Here is a 23,520-nt window from a genome sequence, read left to right as displayed (position 1 = left end):
TGAAGCTAAATACCTGGAGTCTAAAGTCTAGATATCTAGCATAAAGAAGTCATAATGGGACAAGGTTTAACGTTCACACAACACGTAAATGCGACAGTCTAAAAAAGGCGTCGGCCAAAGCCGCAATAAAAGTACTCTTAGAATCAACAGGTAATCAACATCATAATATCCATAATAATATATATATATATATATATATATATATATATATATATATATATATATATATATATATATATATATATGCGTTTCTTGCATGGGGACACACATGTAACACCAACAAAACTAAGGTATAAGCAGTATACAACAGATTTGGGTTATTGAATACTTTTAAGAATTGAAGCAGACCCAAAACAGCCATTGTTAGGTCAATCAAAGCAGTCGTTAATACTCGAGTCTCGTAAAAGCTTCATATGAACTGAATAGATCCAATTAAAAACATCGTCCAGGATAATATTAAACATTTGTGGAGTTATTCCCAGCCAGTTGATGCCGCGGACCCTAGGAGACATAGCGATGCTTTGTGCCCTCCAAATAAATTGGCAGGACCCTGGTCTACCTGGCCTTTCGGCATACGACCGTTAACGAATCCGCTGCGCCTACGATTCTGACACCAAAGTGAAGGTGCCACGCCACGTATGCACGAAACGTTTCGTGGGGCTCCACCTTCCCCGTAGTAGCTGTATTGCGATTACCTCACCTACCCGTTATCCCACCCACGGGCGGATAGGCTAAGAAGGCGGAGGAATTTCCACCTCGCACGTAGACAGGTCGCCGCCGAGGATCTCTCCTCTACCACTCTTAAATCTCCCGATGGGTACGTGCCGGGGCACCCACACCACGCCTGACGCAAGGCCAGGAGAGGTATGTACGGGCCCAGCTCGTTCAACCTCGCCAGGCTCTTTTGGAATGAGACTAGAGTGGTCCCACGAGAGTCTCGTCTCGGATACTAGGAATGTAGACCGGTGACCGTGTCGACTAGGCGACCGTGTGCGTTTCTACAAACCCGACACCTCAAGCGACGGCTCTCCACCTCTCGATTCCTACCCATTAGTCGCCTCTTACGACAGGCACGGCTTTCTGACCTCGGCCGTATTCTTATCTCCGCGAGCCGAACGGAGGACTCTAGGAGACAGCTGGCAGTTGCATTGTGTCATTAGTCATTTATTGTATTGATTGTAATTGTACCATATTGAATCGCATTAATCATAGCATCGATGCTTGTTAATAAGATAGCACAACTGTGTTTTTTTCTTTTTTTTTTTCATTCTATATTACATATTTCGTCTTTATTGAGAACTCGTCAGATATAGTTACAACTGAAGACAGACTAAGAGAGAAAAATGCAGAATACTTAAATAATTTTTCCTCCTAACATAATAACATCCAAATAAAGTGCTAGATACTGTTAGGTCAGTCCGCTCGTTATGCTACTGATACCCATCCTAACGGCGATGTTTTGACGTCACCGAAGGATTGAAAAAGCTACCAGTCTAGATGATTCCACACTGTTTTATAAAGCAGGTGTTCGAGATTACCAAGTAACGGCGCTCTGTCGTCACGAGGGGGTCTAGAAACTTATCGAACGAGTCGACGGTCCGCTAAGAGACTTAGATGGAATTCCAGAATAACGTGAAAGCATAATATATAAGGAAATTATATTGGATTGGATTGGATATAAGGATTAAATTGTAGAGAGTTAGTCCAATAAATATATTTGTAGCGTGAAGTAAATAAAATATTAATTGCGGTTTCATCATTAGTGTTAAAAGGCTGTAAATAAATTAAAATCGGGATAAATAAAAATAAAATATCACACACATCACAACACTCTACATATTGTTCTGAAGCTATTTTCTTGTGGCATGTTAAAATAATTACTATTTAAAAGGGAATAAGCCACAATTAAAGGTTAAAGTAAGTTTATTGACGTTTCAATTGAAATTCAATTTACTATTTACAATAATGTTTGTATTTTGAGAACGATTTCTGAAGTGGAAATTGAAACGTCAATAAACTTACTTTTACCTTTAATTCTGGCTTATTCCCATTTAAATAGTAAACACTTTACATCGCAGAAAATAAAAAGCAAGTATGGCCTATATCCAAAATACGCCCGCAAGTATAGCCCGCCAAATGTTAGTTTTCAAATATTTTACTTTATTTTATTTTTCATTTAACAACACCCAGCTCTTTAGTAATAAACTCTTCAAACTAAATTAAGTTTCTAATTAAAAAGACTAAAAAATATAACGCTATAACACATTCAACGTCTTAAAAACTTGTAAACTCTTTTAACATCTCGCGACTAGTTTCAAATTACTTGAAATCTCGAAAGTTCTGAAAACTTTGTTGGCAAAAAATCTCTTAATAGAGAAACCACAGCGAATATCCTCACTTAATCGTTGAACACACAAAGCAAAAAGTTTTAGGAGATGCGATGTGTAAGATAGTTATTCACATATTCCGAATTTATTTTTTAAAAATAAAAATGTTGAGCTATTTAAATTTGTGCGAAAGAAAAAAAACCAAAACACGAGGAAAATGATACAGTAGCTGTTTATTCATCATCATTATCTAACTCTAAGTTTTTCTTAAAAGCTACCTTACAATTTTTAGAGTTCTTACGACTGGACATGTCAGTTTTGAAAAATTTTGACGTAACAACGTCTTAAATTAGGTTGTGGCTCGGAGTCATTCATGAAAAAGTGTAACGCCCGCTCACGTCTGTTACAGTGAGTCACCGAACGAGAGAGAGGCCCGCCGGACCGGCGAATGCCTTGCGTCTCTCTCCCACTCAAACATGATCGGTCCGCTGCGCGCGCAGCACTAGAGAATTAGGCGCGTTGAATCGGTGCGTGCTTCCGTGCTTGTGTCTCTGTCTTTCTCGAGCGTTCTTGGCGTTCAAGACACATTACAGCAGAAACACTTCTTTTCATTTCATATTTCTCCTATCATCGTCCTATCCTCAACAAAATCACTCAAAAAGAAATTAGTTAAGTTTAAGTTTACATGTACAATGTTTTAGTAAACAAAATATATTTCTATAGTTAAAATTTGTGCAATTCTTATTTTCATTCAATTCCTTGTTCCTATTGTGCAATTTAATAATATTCATATCAATAAATATTCTACCGAGAAAAAGACGTTGTCACGTAAAATCTTCGCCCGTAAAACCGACTTTACAGGCAACCGATTTTTTGTCTTTAAATAGGTAATAAAAGAAAAGGAAAAGTTTATTTAATTAAAATTAAAATTGGTTTGTATGGGATTGTACCTTGACGACTGGTTTCTGACTCTGCAATGTTCAGCCCATCGTCAGTTCCCCTATAAAGTTACTTATCCAATAATGATAGAACGAAAGTGGTCTGAAGTACATCTTAAATGGACCATAAGTTTGAAGGTATTTTTGAACCGAAGTGTCTATACTGGTGTTGTATTTTACTTTTTCTCTATAGTGAATTGCTGAGGCGATCGTCACGAAACTAGCACCACAAGATGGCGTCATCACGAGTAGCGTCATAGAATAGCGAGTCTTCTCGCTATGTCGAGTATTTTATTTAAACAGATCGAACCCTTAATAAAGCTTCGTAACAAAGCGGTAAGTGCAAAACCTCTTTAAGCAACTTTTTGCCCCTCTAATCGTGGTGCAAAAACGTTCCATGGTTAATCGAATTACTTGCTCTGATGGACCATTATGTTGACCATAAAATGGACGTAGTGGATGATATGTATTTCGAACAGAACCACAAGTTTTAAAATAAAAATGTACAATTTGGAAGCATTGTTCAGACTTTAAGTCTATTTATGCTGAAATGTCAAACCCAACTTAACATTAATCACTTGACAGCTGTCAGTTCAAAAAGTGTCACCAACTGACATTTCTATACCTTTTAAAAAAAACATTCTTTGTTATATCGTCGACATTAACTTCTTCTTCCTAACGTGCCCCATCCCTAAGGATATTGGCAATCATCATGGCCCATTTGACTCTATCTGCAGCCGTTCTGAAAAGTTCTATTGACGTTTTCCCACTCCATTGTCTCAGATTCTTCAGCCAGGACGTGCGTCTTCTCCCCGGTCCTCTTTTGCCTTCCACCTTCCCTTGTATGACCAGCCGCATCAATTCGTATTTCTCGTTTCTTAGTATGTGACCAAAGTAACTCATATTTCTTTTCTTTATAGTGTTAAGTATTTCTTTATCTTTTTTTATTCTTTGTAGCGTTTCCGCAATTGTTATGTGTTGTGTCCAAGATATTTTCCACATTCTTCGATAACACCACATTTCAAAGTCAATGAGTTTTTGCTCTCCAATCAACAGGACAAAAAACACGTAGCATCTCAATACTGTAGTTCTAATTTCGATGTTAAGTTTTCCATTGCATAATATCGCTTTCATCTTATTAAAAGCACTTCTAGCTATCTCAATACTCCGTTTTATTGTACTTCAATCCCATTCTTCATTTAGTTCGCAACCTAAGTATTGATATCTGTGCACCCTTCCTAAAAGTTTTCCTTTAGCATAAACATTGTCTTCCTCAATCTTGTTCTTGCTTACCACCATGATTTTTGTTTTATTTGTATTCAGTGCCATTCTATACCTTTCATAGTATTGGGTAATGCGATCAACCAAGATCTGTAATCCTTATCTACTGTCTGCAAGGAGTACTGTGTCATCTGCGTATCTAAGATTATTCAGAAGTGCTCCGTTAATAAATATGCCTTCATTTACGTATTCTAATGCCTCTTTAAACAATTCTTCTGAATATGTACATATTAAAAAGTAAAGGGGAAAGTACACACCCTTGTCTTACTCCACGATTTATAGGTATTTCTTTCGATTTTTGTTGGTCTATTCGATATAAGTATAGATTGGCAATGACTCTCACGTCTTCGTCATCTAATTCTGTGTTCTGCAGTATTTTTGCCATTCTTCGGTGTTGTACTTTGTCGAAAGCTTTTTCGAAGTCGACTAGACATACAATACACAATAACACAATAAAGGTAAAAGTAGAAGAAGAACTAACCGATCCCATTGAAGCTGGCAATGGCATAAGACAGGGAGATTCTCTAAGTCCTCTATTGTTCAACCTGATTATGGATGAAATAATAAAAAAGTAAGAACTAAAAAAGGATACCAAATGGGAGAAAAACAACTTAAAATAATCTGCTATGCAGACGACGCAAAAAATTTAATATAGGCGCCAGAAAATTTAACATGTTAATTTCCCCAAAAAAGACAAAATGCGTGGTTACAACAGCAAATTTACTAAGATGTAAATTGTAGCTGAAATGTCAGATAAATAGAACAAGTGATGGAGTTTAAATATCTAGGCATTATTATTATCTAGCTATGGAAAGCTCTAAACTGAAGTGGAAGATCAAGATCAAGTGAATAGAGCAACCAGAGCTGCAGGTTGCCTGAATTAAACAATATGGAGAAATAAAAATATCGGGAAAGAGATGAATGGCAGACTTAACAAAATAGTCATCAGACCAATAATGACATAAGCGGCAGAAACACAAGTTGACACAGAAAAGACAAAAAGGATGTTAGAAACAACAGAAATGAAAACACTTAGAAAAATTGATGGTAAGACACTATTAGACAAGGCTAGAAGTACAGATATACTACGTAGATGTAGTTGGAGAACATCAAGAACTAGGTAAGAAATAGAACAGTAGAATGGAACGATCATATAAGCCGAATGACAACAAATAGAGTAGTAAAGAAGGCAAGAGACGGTTCCCCAATAGGGGAACCGTATCTACATAAAAAGAAGAAGAAGAAGAAGAAGCTTTTCCATCACCATCTGTAAAATGTTCTCTCTCTGTTGGGTCTAAACTTTCAATAACTGATAATACTTTCTTTTAACATAATTTTATAATTTTCAACTATTGAAATTCTTTCTTGTAGGAATGGGAAATTGTTGACCAGCAAACATCCTAGAACAGAATCACTTTTACTTGATTTTTACTCTATCTATTCATCAAAGGGTAAACTGGGCCTACAACCTGTTAAATATTTAGTTTAGTATTGATGGATTCTTATTGATATTCTTTTAATAGAATTAACGTGCTACATTTTTATCTGCATTGTCATTATTTCTCTTACAAACAAGACGTTGACGTAGCTCATAATTACATAATAGCCAACCTTCACTAATTGACAACCAATATTTAACATGATAATGTAAAAGCACGTGTGGTCAGTGATCATTTGGACGAGGTCTGTCTCTGGACGACATAAAAGTTATCGTGAGAGAAATTTGAGATGCAATTGATTAAGACCAAATACGACTCTTGATTTTAAGTATGCCTAGTTCCTGTAAATTAGTAGAGGGAACTTGTTAAAAATTATTTAGGTTATGTTTTCTTAGGCTTTAGTTGTTTTAAATGTTAATAAAGTTTATGCAAGTAGTGTTTTCTTTGCTTTCATTTGCTTTAAATATGCATAAAAACTTATTACATCTAAAGTTTTGTACACTCGAGTGCAAAATTACCCGATTTATCCTAAAAACTGGCATTTAAAAAATTTCAAGCTGTTCCCAATTGAGTATTTAATAATAATCAAAATTTAGTACAAATCAAGAATTTTACAAAAAAAAAAAGAATAAAATATTCAAAAAATTTCAAAATCTATCAAAAAACCAAAATTCATCTTTTTAAATTTAAAATTTTCTTAATGAAACACGATTTTTAGTAAGGTGTATTACCTCTATGACCCTAATTACGACTCTTATTGGATCAGGCATACTTCGGATTTAGGCAGCAAATGCTTCCTGAGGGATTTACTTCCATTGGTCACGAACTGCTTGCTATAAGTCAGTAATGATTTGAACCTTAACATGGTCACGTCGAGTACGCCGTCCCAGAATTTCCCGTGTATGCTCTATTGGATTTCCAATTTCATCCAAGCCACTGTTATTCTTGTAATGCGCGGACAAGCCTTATCTTGCATCAGACAAAAATTTTCTTCAAGAAATAGGGCAAATGGCACTACATGATCTTCCAAACATTGTTCATTGTACCTTTCAGCACTTAAATTGCCCCCACGAATTGTAACAAGTTTTGTATGAGCCGTAGGGAAATGCCTACCCACACCATTATTCCACCTCCACCAAATTGAACAGTGATAGTAAAACAACAGTGAAGATAATGTTCACTAGCTCTCCTCTATATCTTAGGCCACCAGTCGGATGAGTACCTGGTAAATTTTGATTTATCCATTAAGAGCACCGCACCCCATTCTTCAACACTCCAATTAAGATGTTGGCGAGCGAAGTGTAAACGTGACCTCTGATAATCTACTGTTAATACAGGTCCCCTGACAGATCTTCTGGATCTTAATCCATATTCATTTAAGCATTTTTTACCGGTATAAATGGAAATTGTTTTTCTATGGACATTAATTAATTATTAAACAAGTACTACAAGCGATCTTCAGCTTGACTTCACTAGCTTGACCTGGTGTATTACCCTGTTTTCCGAAATCTTGTATTACATCAAATGCCGAGACTTCGAGAAATTCCTAAAGCTTTGCGATGTGACGAATACTACGCCCATCATCTTGTAAACCAACAGCTTGTACTATGTCTTCTAGCGTCATCATTTTTTTATTACAAATTTTGAAACAAAGGAAAACACAAAAATTAAAGCCAAACTTGTAAACACATAAAATACCAAATTAAACTTAAAATAATGCTGTGTAATTTAAGACACTATTTCACATTAATAACAAAAAGTTTGTGTAAAACTATTGTTTTTCACAAGTCGTTTAAACAGGTTCACACAATAAAAAAACGTTACTGCCAATAAGGCATAAAATAAATTTTAAAAAAATTAAATAAATGTTTATCTAAAACGAAACAATATTTAAAACTGTTAATGTCGGGTTAATTTTGAACTCCAGTGTATAATCTTTGATAATAGAGATGTGTGTGTGTGTGTGTGTGTGTGTGTGTGTGTGTGTGTGTGTGTGTGTGTGTGTGTGTTGTGTGTGTGTGTGTGTGTGTGTGTCTGTGTGTGTGCGTGTGTGTGTGTGGAGAGAGAGAGAGAGAGATGGCATTAGATAAAGAATCTTTTTGCCACAGAAAATTATTATAAGGATGTTTAAATTGTTATCAAACTTGATTAGAATATTAATATTATATTAATAAAGATGGCGAGATGATTTTTTTGTCAAAATGTTGAGAAATGGTTTAATTTAAGATTTACATTTGTATCTGTTTATATATTTAAACATAACCTGCATATAGGTAAAAAGAAATAAAATAAGTCTTACTCACAATCAATTTAATTTTACCACCCAAACGACCGGTTTCGCTTACTACACTTTGCCAAGCATCTTCAGGTCTAACGGTACCAGGTAAATTAAATGCTGAAATTACAAAGCCCACATTAGGATGCTGTCTTATAAAGATAACAATTACAGTAATTATGCCAATATTACATGTCTGTGATTATTAATATGAATAAAATTGGTGAAGCAGACAAAGTAAAAACCCACAAATTGGTATAAGATAATCTATTGAATTAAAATAAATTAGTAAATAACCAAAATACTACTTACATGCCGGTACAAAATTGTGACATCATAATTTTCTGCCAAAACAGATACCAAATTCAGTTTATCAAAATTTGATAAAAAGCAGTTGCACACCCACAAAATTGTACATATAACTTGTACATTCATTGTCACATACCTATCCTTTTAATTTAAAAAATCCAATAAATTAACACACATCTATATATCTTCTAAATATATCTATGGAATAAATGTAAATAACTTTTAATAATTTAATAATATAAAACATCACTTTCATTTAACAAACAATTACATAATGCCTTATTCCTATTTCATTTGTTAATATCTCCCCCTCAAGAACTTCCCCGCTAATTATCAAACAGTTACAATAAAATAGATGATCACCCATCACCAGCAATCCAGAATAGTTTGAACTATGTTTCACAAATCATTAATTAATAATTCTTGTACCGGCATGTAAGTAGTATTTTGGATATTTACTAATTTATTGCAGTTCAATAGATTATCTGATACCAATTTGTGGGTTTTTACTTTGTCTGCTTCATCAATTTTATTCATATTAATAATCACAGACATGTAATATTGGCATAATTACTGTAATTGTTATCTTTATAAGACAGCATCCTAATGTGGGCTTTGTAATTTCAGCATTTAATTTACATGGTACCGTTAGACCTGCAGATGCTTAGCAAAGTGTAGTAAGCGAAACCGGTCGTTTTGGTGGTAAAATTAAATTGTTTGTGAGTAAGTCTTATTTTATTTCTTTTTATCTGTTTGAAATGGACTCACACACGCAACACATCATGATTTTTATAACCTGCATAATTTCTAGTTTTCTACTAATAGCGACAAAGAGCAATTTACTAAGTAAACTCGTAATAAAAATGGCGCAAACCTCAAATTTTACTTCGGTGAATCTTACTAATAAATTTATATCTAAATTTTGAAGAGGAGCAAGAAAAAATATAAGTAAATATTTTTATATTTTTTCCTGTTCCTCTTCAAACAATGGAGATATGTGAACCTCCGGAATCGCCGGGTATAAGAACGTAAAAAACTCCCCGACCGACATCAACAAACTAAACATATTTCCCAGTGTACCTTCTATTTTATTTACAAACCCTCGGCATAGCTTCTATTTTTATTACTGGTTTATATTGTAGTTTTCCCCTTACCTGTAACTCTATCCTCTCTCTCACTTCCGTCATCCTCCCCAGAGCCGGTCCCCAAACTCCTCTTTGATCTATAAAACTCCTTTTGCTGAGAAGTTAGCACGAGCCGTTCGTATTGTTCGAAGTGTTTGTCGATGAATTCTTTGGAAGTTTCGGATAATTCCGACGATGACGATTCACCTACAATTTTTTATACGATAAAAGTTTCTGTTTTAAATAAGGATCTAGTTTGGGAAAGTGGATTTATAGAGAGAGTAATGGCATTATTTTTGAGGTGACAGGGAGAGATATTAAGAGATATTAGTTCAGTCTATCTGTGAAAAAATCAGCAATTTCATGTTAAAATCTTATACAGCTATTTAAAAGTTCTAAAAGGTATATGAGGGATAGCTTATGGCAAATCCGTGAAGACGTACAGCAGCTCATTTTGCTTTTTTTTAACAATCATAAAAAGTGAAATATCATTTTTTGTCTATAAAACGTTTCTTATGCATCTTTGAGAAAAATGGTTTAAATAAAAGTTGTAGATTTTAAATATTCTTTAATTAGCGAGTTTCCAAATTAAAATACATAAAAAATTGTCCGAGATAATTGCAAAAAACCCATATTTTTTAGCTTATAAACAATTAACTAATTAACTTGTAGGCTCACGGAAACGCCGCTCTCGCGTGGGGCCCTCAGGCGCCGCGCTACTACTGTTCCCTTTGACCAACTTCTGCCTGGTTTTTATGTATCGCCAACTCCGTACCTTAGATTCTTTATGTCACGTATTCCATGTGTTAAACTGGATCACGCTATGTAAAACTACTTACTCGGCTCAATTCTTCTTACTTGTTTAACAATTCTTACCTTGTATTAATTTCCAACAAGGTCTAAGTGTGGTAATTTTTAAACATTCAGGCTTGTGTTAAACTGGGTCAATTATTTTGTTTTTAATTTGAAATGTATACGTTAAACTGTGTCGAATTTATTCTTTATTAATTTGGAATATATAATAATTACTTAAATAATTATTACTCTTTACTAGGCTAATTACCTCTTAATTTTTCCTTCTTTATTTCCTTGCTGTTTACATTACACGATATACTGCAAAGTTTTTCACGCCCTCCAATTTGAAGTTCGACTCTCAAAAAAACTGAGCTCGGACAGGCGGTATTTTACGAGTACCATAACTTTAACGAGTTATACATTTTTATTCCTTCTCAATATATATACAGGGTGGTCCATCCTACACGCCTCGCTTTCTGTACGAAAAACAACTTCATATCCAAAGCTTTTTTCTTCACAGAACTATACAGAACCATTAACACTACAATTTAAAAATATTGTGAATTATACAGAATGCTTCAAAAAAGAGTGGTATATCAAAGTTATATTTTTTCTTAAGGAACATCCTATATATGATCACTTTTGAATTGTCCGTAAAAATATAAGGTTTTAGAAAAAATTAAATATCTACGAATTTTAGAATTGGAGACGAATTTTGTCCTAGATCTTAATAATAGACTATCTGTCATATTTAAACAGATGTTTATTATAGCAAAATTTCTTACAGGGTGGTCAAAATATTAGATTGTTCTATTAGCAAATTCAAGCTGTACATAATAACGTACTTATTTTAAATGAAACACTCTTTATTTTATTAGTATTTTTTGTGGAAAATTTACGTAGCTTTCAATCTATATTAGGGTTTCCTATACCTATCTCCTTTCAGTTTTGAAATATTCAAAGATTTCCTAATTTGTAAGCTTTAACAATTATCTATAATCAAGTATGGCATAGGACACATTATCAAACACAGGCGATATACCTAGAAAAGATACTGTTAAAAATAACATTTAAATTTTATCATTTTATCCCATGGGATGTTTTATTATTTTAGTTGAATTTGACCTAGATGTGAAATTGAATAAAATTCATATTTTAAATGGCATACCATAAATTCTATACCATATTCTGGAAGACATTTATATTTGTTATACGTAAACCCTATGTGAAGTAGAACTATGTGAAGTAAATGATTTGAAAATTATGAACGGATTTTACAAACACAAAAATATACATAAATACACATGGACTCAAGAGACAAGAAAACTAAGATCCATTATTGACTACATTATCATGAACCACAAAAGCTCCATCAAAGTGAAAGACATCAGAGTGAAAAGAGGGGCAGAGTGTGGAACAGATCACAAACTTGTGGTGGCATGGATGGAATTCCCCTATATCTGGACAAAACAAAAACATACATCGATTGTTACAACGGGAACGACAATAAACGAAAAGAGGCTCAAATTACATCTATTGCAGAAAGAATCAATAAAAGATTTATACAAAAGAAGACTAGACCAAAAACTAGAAGAATTCAGATATGACACGTTAGATGAAATGCATGAACACATAAAAACCTGCCTGATTTCAGCGGCCTTAGAAGCTCTTGGAGAAGACGACCAAAGGAACACCCATCAGAATATCAAATTAAGGGAAGACACATTGAAATGCATAAAAGAAAAGAAAAAACTACACATAAAATACCTAAACACCAAAAAACAGGAAGACTTAGACCTATATAGAGCGAAAAACAGAGAGGTAAAGAAAAGAGTAACAAATGAAAAGAACGAACGATGGGAACAAGCATGCACAGAGATAGAACGACATATCGGAGAAACGAGAAATTCAGAATCATGGCGAATATTAAAAGCACTTCAACGAAATAAGACAGAGAAAACCCAGATCGGCAAAATTAGTGAAAACGAGTGGCAAGAATACTACGTAGAACTACTTACAGAAAACCGTCCCCAATTTCAGGAAGAGAATATAGAACATGCAGGAAATGGGGCATACGACCAGATAGAAATAAGCCTGGCAGAAGTTAAGAGAGCAATCAAGACATTGAAGAACAAAAAAGCCAAAGGACCCGGAGGAATACCAAACGAACTAATTAAAAACGGAACGGAAAAGTTATTCCGCATGCTACATAGAATGTTCGAAAGAGGACTAAATGGAGAAGAAATACCTGCGGAATGGACACAAGCATACATCACATCCATACATAAGAAAGGAAACAGGAAAAAATGTGAAAACTACAGAGGAATTAGTATAATATCGTCGGTAGGTAGACTTTACGGGAAAATTATTAAAGAAAAACTAGAAACTGAAATAATAGGAAAAATTGGAGAAGACCAAGCAGGGTTCACAGTAGGAAAATCATGCCTAGATCATACGTACACATTAGAACAACTGATAGAGAAGAAAATGGCAAAAGGTAGACCGGTCCATCTGGCCTTTGTTGATCTAAAGAAAGCATATGACTCAATACCTAGAGTCAAATTATGGGAAGCAATGAATGATCTCGGAATCCGACAAACACTAATAAAAGCAGTTAAAGCACTATACAAAGAAAACAAAGTAGCTATTAAATGTGGAAATAAAGCCTACAATCCATTTAAGACGACAAAAGGACTTCTACAAGGCTGTGCTACGTCCCCTACTCTGTTTAAAATATTCTTGGAAAAGACACTCAAACCATGGAGGAGAAAGTGCGAAGGAATGGGCATACCAGTAAGAGACGAATACCTATACACCTTAAGTTTTGCCGACGATCAAGTAGTCATCGCACAAGATGAAGAAGATCTCAGCTTTATGCTCAGAAAACTAGAAGAAGAATATAAAAACAACGGAATGGAAATAAACTTAGAGAAAACCGAATACCTAACAACAGAAAACAAGGATATGAGAAACCTAGAGATAGACGAGGGAAGACAAATAAATGGAACAGATAAATTCAAGTATTTAGGAACCATAATATCGAACCAGGGAACAACAGAAGAAGATATAAACAACAGACTGAGACAAACAAGAAACTGTATAAGACAACTAAACTCAGTGTTGTGGGATAAGAACATTACGATAAAGACAAAAAAGAGAATATATAACACCCTGACAAGAAGTATCCTGACATATGGGTCCGAAAACTGGACAATAAACAAGAGAAATAGAGGTAGAATAAGAGCAGTAGAAATGGAGTTCCTGAGGAGAAGCTGTAGACTTACAAAAAGAGACAGAATTGAAAACGCAGAGATTAAGCGGAGAATGGGAGTGCAATCAGACATAATCGACTATATAGAGGAGAAGAGACTATCCTGGTACGGCCACGTCAGAAGAGCGGACAGAGGACGCTGGATAAACAAAATCACAGAATGGAGCCCGATTGGAAGAAGAAAGAGAGGAAGACCCCGAAGGTCATTCAGAGATGAAATCGACGAGGCTATGGAGAAAAGAACCCTGCGAGATGGAGACTGGAATGACAGGGAAAATTGGAGAAAACGGTTGAGTGAAGGAAGACAGTGAAAACTGTGGAAATCCTTAGTAGTAGTAGTATACGTAAACCCAACGATTAAGTAAATTTAAGACCACCACATTTTTATTTAAATCTTTTTGTCTTTTAGTCGAAGGTCTTTCAAGAGGCAAAAAAGACTTACAAAAATAATTTATATCCCAATCAAACTACTTAGTGATTAAGTGGACCAAATACTCTATTCGCATTCACAAGCTTTTTACTTTCCAATATTAAGTTAATGTTTAATTGCAAAATAAAGCTATTTTTGTTTTATTAACAAAATATTTAATAAAAATCTACAAATGAAAAAAGCAAGAAACAAATAAATATATATATATATATATATATATATATATATATATATATATATATATATATATATATATATATATATATAGTAAATACAAATACAGGTTACAGATATACATTACATCTCAAATCCAATGAAAATACAGAATTTTTTTTATCCTATTCTGTGCACGAATTTTGTCCATTCTTTCTTGTTTTTCAATAATAGAATAATTCAATTAAGTATTTATTGATTGATATTAAAAACTAGTAGCAATGATACAAAAATAAAATATGAATTAATAAAATGCTTATATTTTTTCTTTTTGCTCTGGTGAGAACCTGATAATTTTGACATGACAGCTTATGACTTTCAGCCACAGATATATTACTGAAAAAATTTAATATTTGATGATTTTATTTTAGGTTTTAAAATATACAAAACTTTTTATAAACAATAACTTTTTTCATAAAACGAAAAATAAAAAAGTTTCTCATATGGTGCCGACTTATTTGGACACCCTGTATAATAATATCGTATGAAATGAAAAATAAGAAAAATTTTATTTGGTATACAAATTTTACTTCATTGTAATAAGCTGTTTTCGAGTCTTTTCGTTAAGTTGAAATTATTTCAAGTTAATTTTATTTTCATTAATTTACCGAAGAAAATAAGAAAAAAACTTTACTCACCAATTAGAGATGGATCAGCCCGAAGATTCGCTATCAGATTATCAGTCAATTCTTTAATATAAGCGCTAAATGGAATTACTCCTTGAGAACTGAAATCTAATTTGAGAAAAATCACAAAAAATATAGAAATTAACATTTTGAGCTTATTGATTTATGTTCATATTCATTAAAATAAGCTTTGACGAGCTTTGAAAGTTTTTGCTTGTCGTTATCTTTTTTGATAATGAAAAACTCGTCTGAGCATACCAGTGGCGGGCTCTCTACGTTTGCGGATATGGATAATGGATAACATTAGAAATACAATGTTAGGAAATTTTTCTTAACATTTTTTGCTTCACAATGGTATTGTAGAAAGTCTGGGCATACTCTTGAAATAAGCGACATTTGAAAGTTACAAGATATATAAAATAAACATTACACTTTTTGTTGCTCCTTTCTTTGGAAAAAAGACAATTTTTAAATAACTATTAAGAAAAAACTATTATATTTATTTTTATAAAGGTTTTTTTCTTTTTTTATACATTGTTAAGACGGTTTTGAGGTATACTGTCCTGCTAAGCTAAAAGGTCCTAACTGACAAAATCGCAGTTTTGTTCTAACGGTACTGGGTGGTAGCGAAAAGCATTCTTTACCTTCTTTTCAAAGCTGAGCTGTCCTATCTATCATTAACTAGCTATTCTAAAGTGATGCTTGTTGTCATAAGTTCAAACTAAAACCTGACTACTAAGCATTACGTCCTATCTTATCTTTACAAACCTGAAGTTTGTAAATAAGACCAACGAGGACACCGATCAACTCTGAATTTTATTGACAAACAACCGATCATTGAACATATAAAGTCTTTTCGACCTACCGTATCTCACTATCGTCGGGAGCATGCTCCCAATCATCTATACTTACCATCGGATATTTCAGTTGCAATGATATACAATGACTACAAAATAAATAATCCTAATTGTCAGGATAGTTATAAACTCTATTGTCAGGAAATTTCAAAACTAAACATATCAGTTACACAACTTTCCAACAATCCAACAGACAATTGTGTAGTTTATGAAAACTATGTATCTCCCAGAAATAAATATAATACTGCCAGGAAAGAGTATGAAAGAGAAGTGGAATCGCAACTAAAATCATCAGATCTCATAGTTTCAGCAAGTCTTCAGAAAGTGACATTTCTTCAAAGAGCAGATATGTTTACAGAAGTCATTTTTACAAGGCGCATATTGCTTTCAACGAGAGTTTTGTTGCTGTCAGGAAAGGTAGACGTAGAAACGTCCGTTCTTCAGGAATTCTGTGGCACGAAGGAATCATCATCATAAGTGGCTCGACAATTTGCTGTGGATCTTGGTCTACTAACAAAGAAGTCGCCACTCCTGTCGATTCCTGGCAACTTTCCTCCAACTTCTAACCCTTAGAATCTGTAGGTCTCCTTCCACATCATCAGTCCATCTCAGTCGTGGTCGTCCATCTAAGTCTCTGCACTTTAACGAATTTCACAATATCTGGATCGGTGTATAACTGATATAGTTCAAAGTTGTATCTTCGACGCCATAGCCCATTTTCATTTACGGTCCCAAAAATCTTTCTAAGACTTTTTCTCTCAAAAATACCAAGAAGTCTTTCATCATTTTGAGATAAGGTCCACGTTTCAGCCCCATCTATCAAAACTGGTCTTATTAAGGTCTTGTATATATTAAGCTTTACTTCACGTTTTATATTTTTATTTTTTAAATGTTTCTGGAGACCGTGAACAGTTCTGTTTACTATTGCTATGCGTCTTTTTATTTCGTCGCTTGTCGTGGTTGTTGCGTTTACTAGCGATCTTGGAAGCTAAACAGTTAGACACTCGCGATATAAGAATAATATCTACTCTGTATTATAATCAGAAGGCAGTCGCACGCATCGAAAATAGCACAACAAATGAAATTCAAATTAAAAAAGGAGTTAGGATTTGTGCTGTCACCAATTCTATTTAATCTCTATTCGGAAGAAATTATGAAGAAAGCATTGGAGGAAGAAGAGATTGGGATAAAGTTAACGGCCAACCAATTAATAATATTAGATACGCAAATGATACGATTTTAATGGCGGAGACAGTAGAAGACATGCAAGCCATTTTAAACAAGGTAGTCATAGCTAGTGAAGAGAAAGGGTTAACAATGAACCTCAAGAAGACAAAATTCATGATTATTTCAAAAAAACAAAGATTGAATGCAAACCTGTACATTCACAATAACGAAATCGAACGGGTGCACAAATATAAATATTTGGGAACAAGCGTTAATAACAACAATGACATCACAGAAGAAATAAAAACTAGAATTGGAAAGGCTCGAGCTGCTTTTGTTAATATGAAGGACATTCTGGGAAGTCATGACATTAACTTAAATCCGAAAATGAGGTTGGTTAGATGCTACATCTTCTCAATACTGCTGTACGGAGTAGAGACTTGGACTTTAAACAAGAACAATACCGATAAACTAGAGGCCTTCGAAATTTGGATATACAGAAGAATTTTGAAAATACCTTGGACAGACAAAATAACAAATAGTGTAGTTCTTCGAAGAATGAACAAAGAACGGGAGCTGTTGATCACCATCAAGAGAAGAAAGTTGGAATATCTTGGTCATGTGATGAGAGGGAAAAAGTACCGATTGCTCCAGTTAATTATCCAAGGAAATATTAAGGCAAACGAAGCGTGGGGAGACGACGTATATCTTGGCTGCGCAATTTAAGAGACTGGTTCCAGTGCACATCTAACCAATTATTTAGAGCAACAGCTTCAAAGATACGAATAGCAATGATGATTGCCAAACTCCGTACCGGAGAGGACACTTGAAGAAAAAGACTAGCGATCCAAGATATGCCCAAAGGTATGGTTGTTAATTTGAATTCTCTGTTGGATATTTCGAGGGTTCTTAGAAACTAACATATATTTGGTTTTTTCCTCGTTTACCACAAGTCCTAATTCACTTGCTGCGTCCGCAAGCCTTGTAAAACACTGCACCATGTTTCTCATACTTCTGCTTACTATAACTATATCGTCAGCGATTGCGAGAATTTGCGTCGATTTATTGAAAATAATTCCATTCATTCTAATATTTAATTGTCTGATTGCCTTTTCCAAGGCAATATTAAAGAGGAGACACGCCAACTCCTTCCCCTTTCTTAGACCATTATTAATGTCAAAGAACGTAGAATTTTCTCCTTCAAGTCTCACGCATGAGCTTACGTTTTGCATTGTTAGTTGGGTCAACTTAACTAACTCAGGTGGGATCCCAAAGTTTAATTGCATTATATATGCAGTTCTTTTCACACTGTCATAATCTGCTTTGAAGTCAATGAAGAGATGGTGTGTATCTATGTTATATTCTAGTGACTAGAATCTGCCTGTGTGCTTGAATTTGATGTGTAGTTGACTTTCCAGCAGTAAATCCGCATTGATATTGACCAACAATATCCTTTGTAAAAGTCTTTCAAATAATAACACATAAACAGAGTAATGCCTCTATAGTTCTTACACTCCAGTTGATCACCCTTTTTATGCAACGGACATATTATTCCCTTCAACCACTCTTCTGGTAACCATTCATTCTTCCATATAAGTATGTACTATTAGTTTATGGATTGCTACAAAAAGTTGATCACCACCTTTTTTATACATTTCCAAACAGATTTCATCGATTCCTGGGGCTTTATTGTCTTTGAGTTTTAAGATCGCATTTAACACTACTTTTCTTATTGGGTCTTCACTGTGTAGTTGACGTTGTAGATTTTGTTAATTTTTTATGTGGTAACCTCCTTCAACATCGTTTATATTTAGATGTTCGCTGAAATGTTGTGCCATCTGTTAAGAACTGAGTTTTTATCATGTAGAATTTCACCGTTAGTGTCTTTACAAATTTTTAATCGTGGTTTAAATTCTCGACGGCTAGTATTTAAGGATTTGTAGTATTTCCGCGTTTCATTTTTATCGAATAAACTTTGTATCTCACTGAGAGTGTTTCTGTTCGTATTCCCTCTTCTTACGTCGATTGATACGTTTTTCCTGTCTTCTAAGACGTCTATACTCTTCTTTTTTTCTCCGTGTACAACCTGCGTCAATGGTTTTTTGATATGCTGTGTTCTTTCTATTTGTGGCCATTTCGCACTAATGATCAAACCAATGATTCCTTCTGACTTGGTTTTGCCCAATATTTCAACTAATTTCTGTAACACAATATCTCGTATATTTGCCCATAGTTGGTTAATATCTTCTTCTTCTTCTAAGTTTTTTGTCCTTATTTGATCTTCTACTTGCTGTCCTCCTGCTCCTTTTTAAAATTGGATATTCTCTCTTTAAATCATGCTTTAACTAAATAATGATCACTATCTAGTTTGCTCCTCTAAAAGACCTAACATCTAATAAGTTAGAGCAGTGTCTTGCATCGATAATTATATGATCTGTTTGGTTAATCGTTTCATTATCAGGAGATTTCCAAGTTCCCTTATGTATACCCCATGTTCTTAGACATCGCAAAGTTTATGATTCTGAGACCGTTATCATTAGAGTCTACGTGTTGGCTCTCTTTTCCGATGGTGGGTATTAAAGTCTCTTGCTATTATTTTGATGTCATTTTTTGGGTATTCATCGTACTCTAGGTCTAGTGTCTTATAAAACATGTCTTTTTCATTATCCTCTTTTTCTTTCGTTGGAGCATGGATGCTAATAATGTTAATATTAGCGAATTTCCCTTTAAGTCTTATTCGACATATCCTATAATCAATAGCTTTGAAATCGATTACACTATGTTTGACCTTGCTGCTTACAATAAATCCGGTACCAAATTCGTGTCGGGTAGGATGTCCACTGTAGTAAATATTGCAGTTATTTTTTTCCAGGATGCCTGAACTAATCCACCTCATTTCCTGAAAAGCAATGACATCTGCTTTGGCATTATTCATTTCTTGTATGAGCAGAGCCGTGGCTCCAGGCTGATAAAGGCTTCTTATGTTCCACGTGCAAATTTTTAAATCAGTATCCCTATTTCATTTGCGAGTTCGTCGCAGGTTAGACAGTCCGGTTTCTTTCTTTGTAGCTCTCATAACAAAAGGTTTTTTACAGGGTTGGGTAGTTAACCAACGCCAAACCCCCTTTTCGGAGGGCCATTTCACCCGCTCTCGTCAGTTCCCGACTCAACTTTCCACCCGGGTTGGATACCGGATCTCCAGTTGGGTTGCTCGGTTTACAGGGGACACCAGCGTGAAGGTGAGAGTCGGATTTGAGTAGAAGAGGCTAATTGGAGTAAACTGGAATCAACTCCATGTATTCGCATTCTACCTCTTTATCCCCCGGCACGAAAGAATATCAGAAAGAAAAAAAGAAGATATAATGTCTACTTTCTAGTCTTTCTTTCTAGGCATTTGAAATATAAATAAAAAATGCAGAATTAAAACTTTTACATTACAAACAATAGCATGTCACGGAAAATGCCTCCAAGAAGACGGTTTTGGGTTAATTTGTAGCAAGACTTGAGGTCTTTTGAAAAACGGACTAGTGTAATTGAAAAAGAGCAGTTTTAAACATTTTAGATCGTTCGTAATGTGAAAGTTTAAATTCAGCGTTTTTTAAACATATTTCAAATGCCTCATTTTTGTTGCCAAAACTTACAACTAAATCTGCCCCATCTGTCTTCTTCCATGCATCAGTAAGCTGTGTGAAAGGATGCTGCCAATACACATAGACGACATGATTGAGAGGTCAGGTGGTTTATCTCGGAGACAATTTGGATTTTTTAAAGGGAAAAGCACGATTGATTGTATCATGAGTGTACTCGAAGCATTGCGCAACAGAGGGGATGAACATCGCTGGGCGGCCCTGCTGCTGTTTGATGTTAAGAATGAATTCAATACGCTGCAGTGGAACGAGGTAATAAAGACAATGGAGGAGAGAGAATGTCCTTGTTACCTGATGAATGTGGTGGCGGAGTATCTGTTCGAGAGAAGGATTATGGTGGAAAAGGGGACGATCGTGGACGTGACGGCCAGGGTACCAGAGGGATCTGTCTTGGGCCTGACGCTATGAGAGGGTACAACCCCCTTCGCATTGGCGGATGACCTCGCTGTACTGGTAGTGGCCCGGGATGAGCCATATCTCAAATACCGGGTTCGGAACGCAGGCCGCATCGTAAAGAAATGGATGACGCAGCACGGACTGAAACTTACAGCAGAGAAAACCGAAGCCATCATTCTGAAGGGGACACGAACAGGCAAAGTGTTGAATTGCAATGTGCGGGAACATGTCTAACACCCAAGAAACAAGAGTAAAGTACCTAGGAGTGGCAATAAGAGATTGGGTGGACTATTGCCACAGGCAACTGGATTATTTCCTGACGCAGGTGCTCACAGGACACGGATGTTTTAGGGCCTACCTCTCTAGGTTCGGAAAGGCTGACACAGATGAATGCCTATACTGTGGATACTCGGCCACTGTAACACATACGGTGTTAGATTGTAGCAGATGGATAGTGGAAAGGGACAGAATGGAGAGATAGACAGGTGTGAATTTTGTTATAGTGAGAGAAATGATTGAGAGAATGATTGAAAATAAATCAGGTTGGACTAACATACACAGCTATATCCGTACAGTGATCAAGAAAAAGAAAGAGGAAGAAAGACAGCTGGACCAACGGCAAGGGTAAGAGTGAAAGATGCTGGAAGTTGAAGCTAGAGAAGTGGGTCACACTGTATGAGTTAGATAGGCGTGAGTCAGACTGTGGGGAAGGAGAAAATGTCAGTCTGGGAATGATGCCGTACTAGGAGTGATAAGAGTCTTCTACGCGGTACCTGGAACGAGACAGGGGGAGCCTCCTTGCTGATGAATGGAGTGTGGATGTGTATGAATGGAGAATGAATGAATAAAGGTAGTGCTTCGATAGTGATGCCGGCCTTACAGCGGCTATTCCGCTTCCGGATCGCTGGATGACAGAGGAGGGTCTGGTTTAGCAGGCAGGCGTTCGGTGTAGACTCGGCGACGAGAGGGTATTTTAAAGTATCTCGGGAACTATCGCCCGGAAAAACGAATCCTGCACTAAGGTCAGTCCGGCGGCGTCCTGGACTGAGATGTCTTTTGAAGATTCCAGACCCACTCTATAAAGACTTATAAAAATTTGAACAAAACACCAATTTTGGAGATGAATTTAGCTACCCTATACTAAAAATGTGAAGTGTTTTTTTTTAACTTTTTAGAGTTTTACTTGGTAGTCTAAGTTTAGTATATATTATAAAGTATCAGAGAATATCATGGACAGCAAGGATCACGAACAACGAAGTTCTAGAAAAAATGAAGAAGGAACCAGAGATTGTGTTTACGATCAAACGCATAAAATTGCAATATCTGGGACACGTTATGAGAAATCAGCACCGGTACTCCCTGCTGCAGTCTATATTGCAAGGTAAAGTGAAAGGTAAGCGAGGACCCGGTAGAAGGAGAATATCATGGCTGCGGAATTTAAGAACATGGTTTAAGAAAACCTCAACGGAGCTGTTTCGAGCCGCAGCGAGCAAGGTCATGATTGCCAATATGATTTCCAACATCCGAAACGGATAGGAACCAGAAGAAGAAGATAAAGTATCAAAAAAGTTGGTTTACTGAGATTGGTTCAATGGATTTTGAGAAAAACATCTCCCAGTTTTGAAAAATGTGATTTCGAGAAAAACACCTTTAAAGTATCTTTACTGTAATTTTATCAAATAAAACGATCATATTTATTTTTTAACTCTAATCGGTCATCCCTGGGGCATATTGAGTGCCCTGTAAATGGTCGGTCAATTGGCTTGGTCAATTGGACCTTCTATTGGCTTGAGGCATACGAACTTTAACGATAGTTTCTGACCAACTCGTTGCTATTTGTCAAATTTTTATTTCCATAAGGTCCATTACTGTCAGGTTGATTTTAGCTCCTTCATTTAAGGCACATGCTGCTATCCAGGAGGCTATCTGTACCATATCTTTGCCACAAAATTTATTTTTTGGAGCTATTTCCCAAATTAAATTGTTGTAACTTTCATTACAATTTTGTGTGCTGAGGCCGAGTCATCTCTTTAATAAATCATCCTCGCTAAGGGTCTCAAACACAGTAAAAGATGACTTTGTATACTAGAATCGCGTGCTGGTTTATGCTTGTAAGCCCCGTTGTTTTTTCCGCTGATCAAAAACTTTCACCACTGTGGATTACAATACTCGTGCCAAGGTTCTGCGTCTGTAGAGATCTTATGGTAATAACCAGCGAGAATTTCTTTTTTGATTTTTTCATATAGGTACAATTTTTATCTATGGCTATGATAGACCTATCATAGTGATAGATATTCTTTTAATTTTTTACTTCTTATTTAATGTCTATATTTTGTCAGTTATTTTTCATGTAATTTTTAATTTAAAATTTAAAAATTAAATTTAAAAACTTTAAATTTAAACTTTCTTAGAGTAAATATATGAT

General features: G+C 35.2%; 1 protein-coding gene across 2 annotated transcripts in view; it reads right to left on the bottom strand.

Moving 5' to 3' along the window:
* clos (closca) overlaps positions 1-15,235 on the bottom strand; it is a 418,696-nt gene extending 403,461 nt beyond the window's left edge. For both annotated transcript variants that reach the window (XM_072540165.1, XM_072540166.1), the window contains exons 1-2: positions 15,041-15,235; positions 9,724-9,900 (exon numbers count right to left, since the gene is read on the bottom strand). In XM_072540165.1, the coding sequence (XP_072396266.1) occupies positions 9,724-9,900; positions 15,041-15,176 (313 nt within the window). In that variant the 5' untranslated portion in view covers positions 15,177-15,235. The remainder of the gene's footprint in view (positions 1-9,723; positions 9,901-15,040) is intronic.
* Between the last annotated feature and the right edge of the window lie 8,285 nt (positions 15,236-23,520).

Source organism: Diabrotica undecimpunctata, chromosome 8 (assembly GCF_040954645.1).
Source record: "Diabrotica undecimpunctata isolate CICGRU chromosome 8, icDiaUnde3, whole genome shotgun sequence".
Lineage (NCBI taxonomy): Eukaryota > Metazoa > Arthropoda > Insecta > Coleoptera > Chrysomelidae > Diabrotica > Diabrotica undecimpunctata.
The sequence above is the reverse complement of the archived record's forward strand: the minus strand, read 5'-3'. Positions and strand labels throughout refer to the sequence as shown.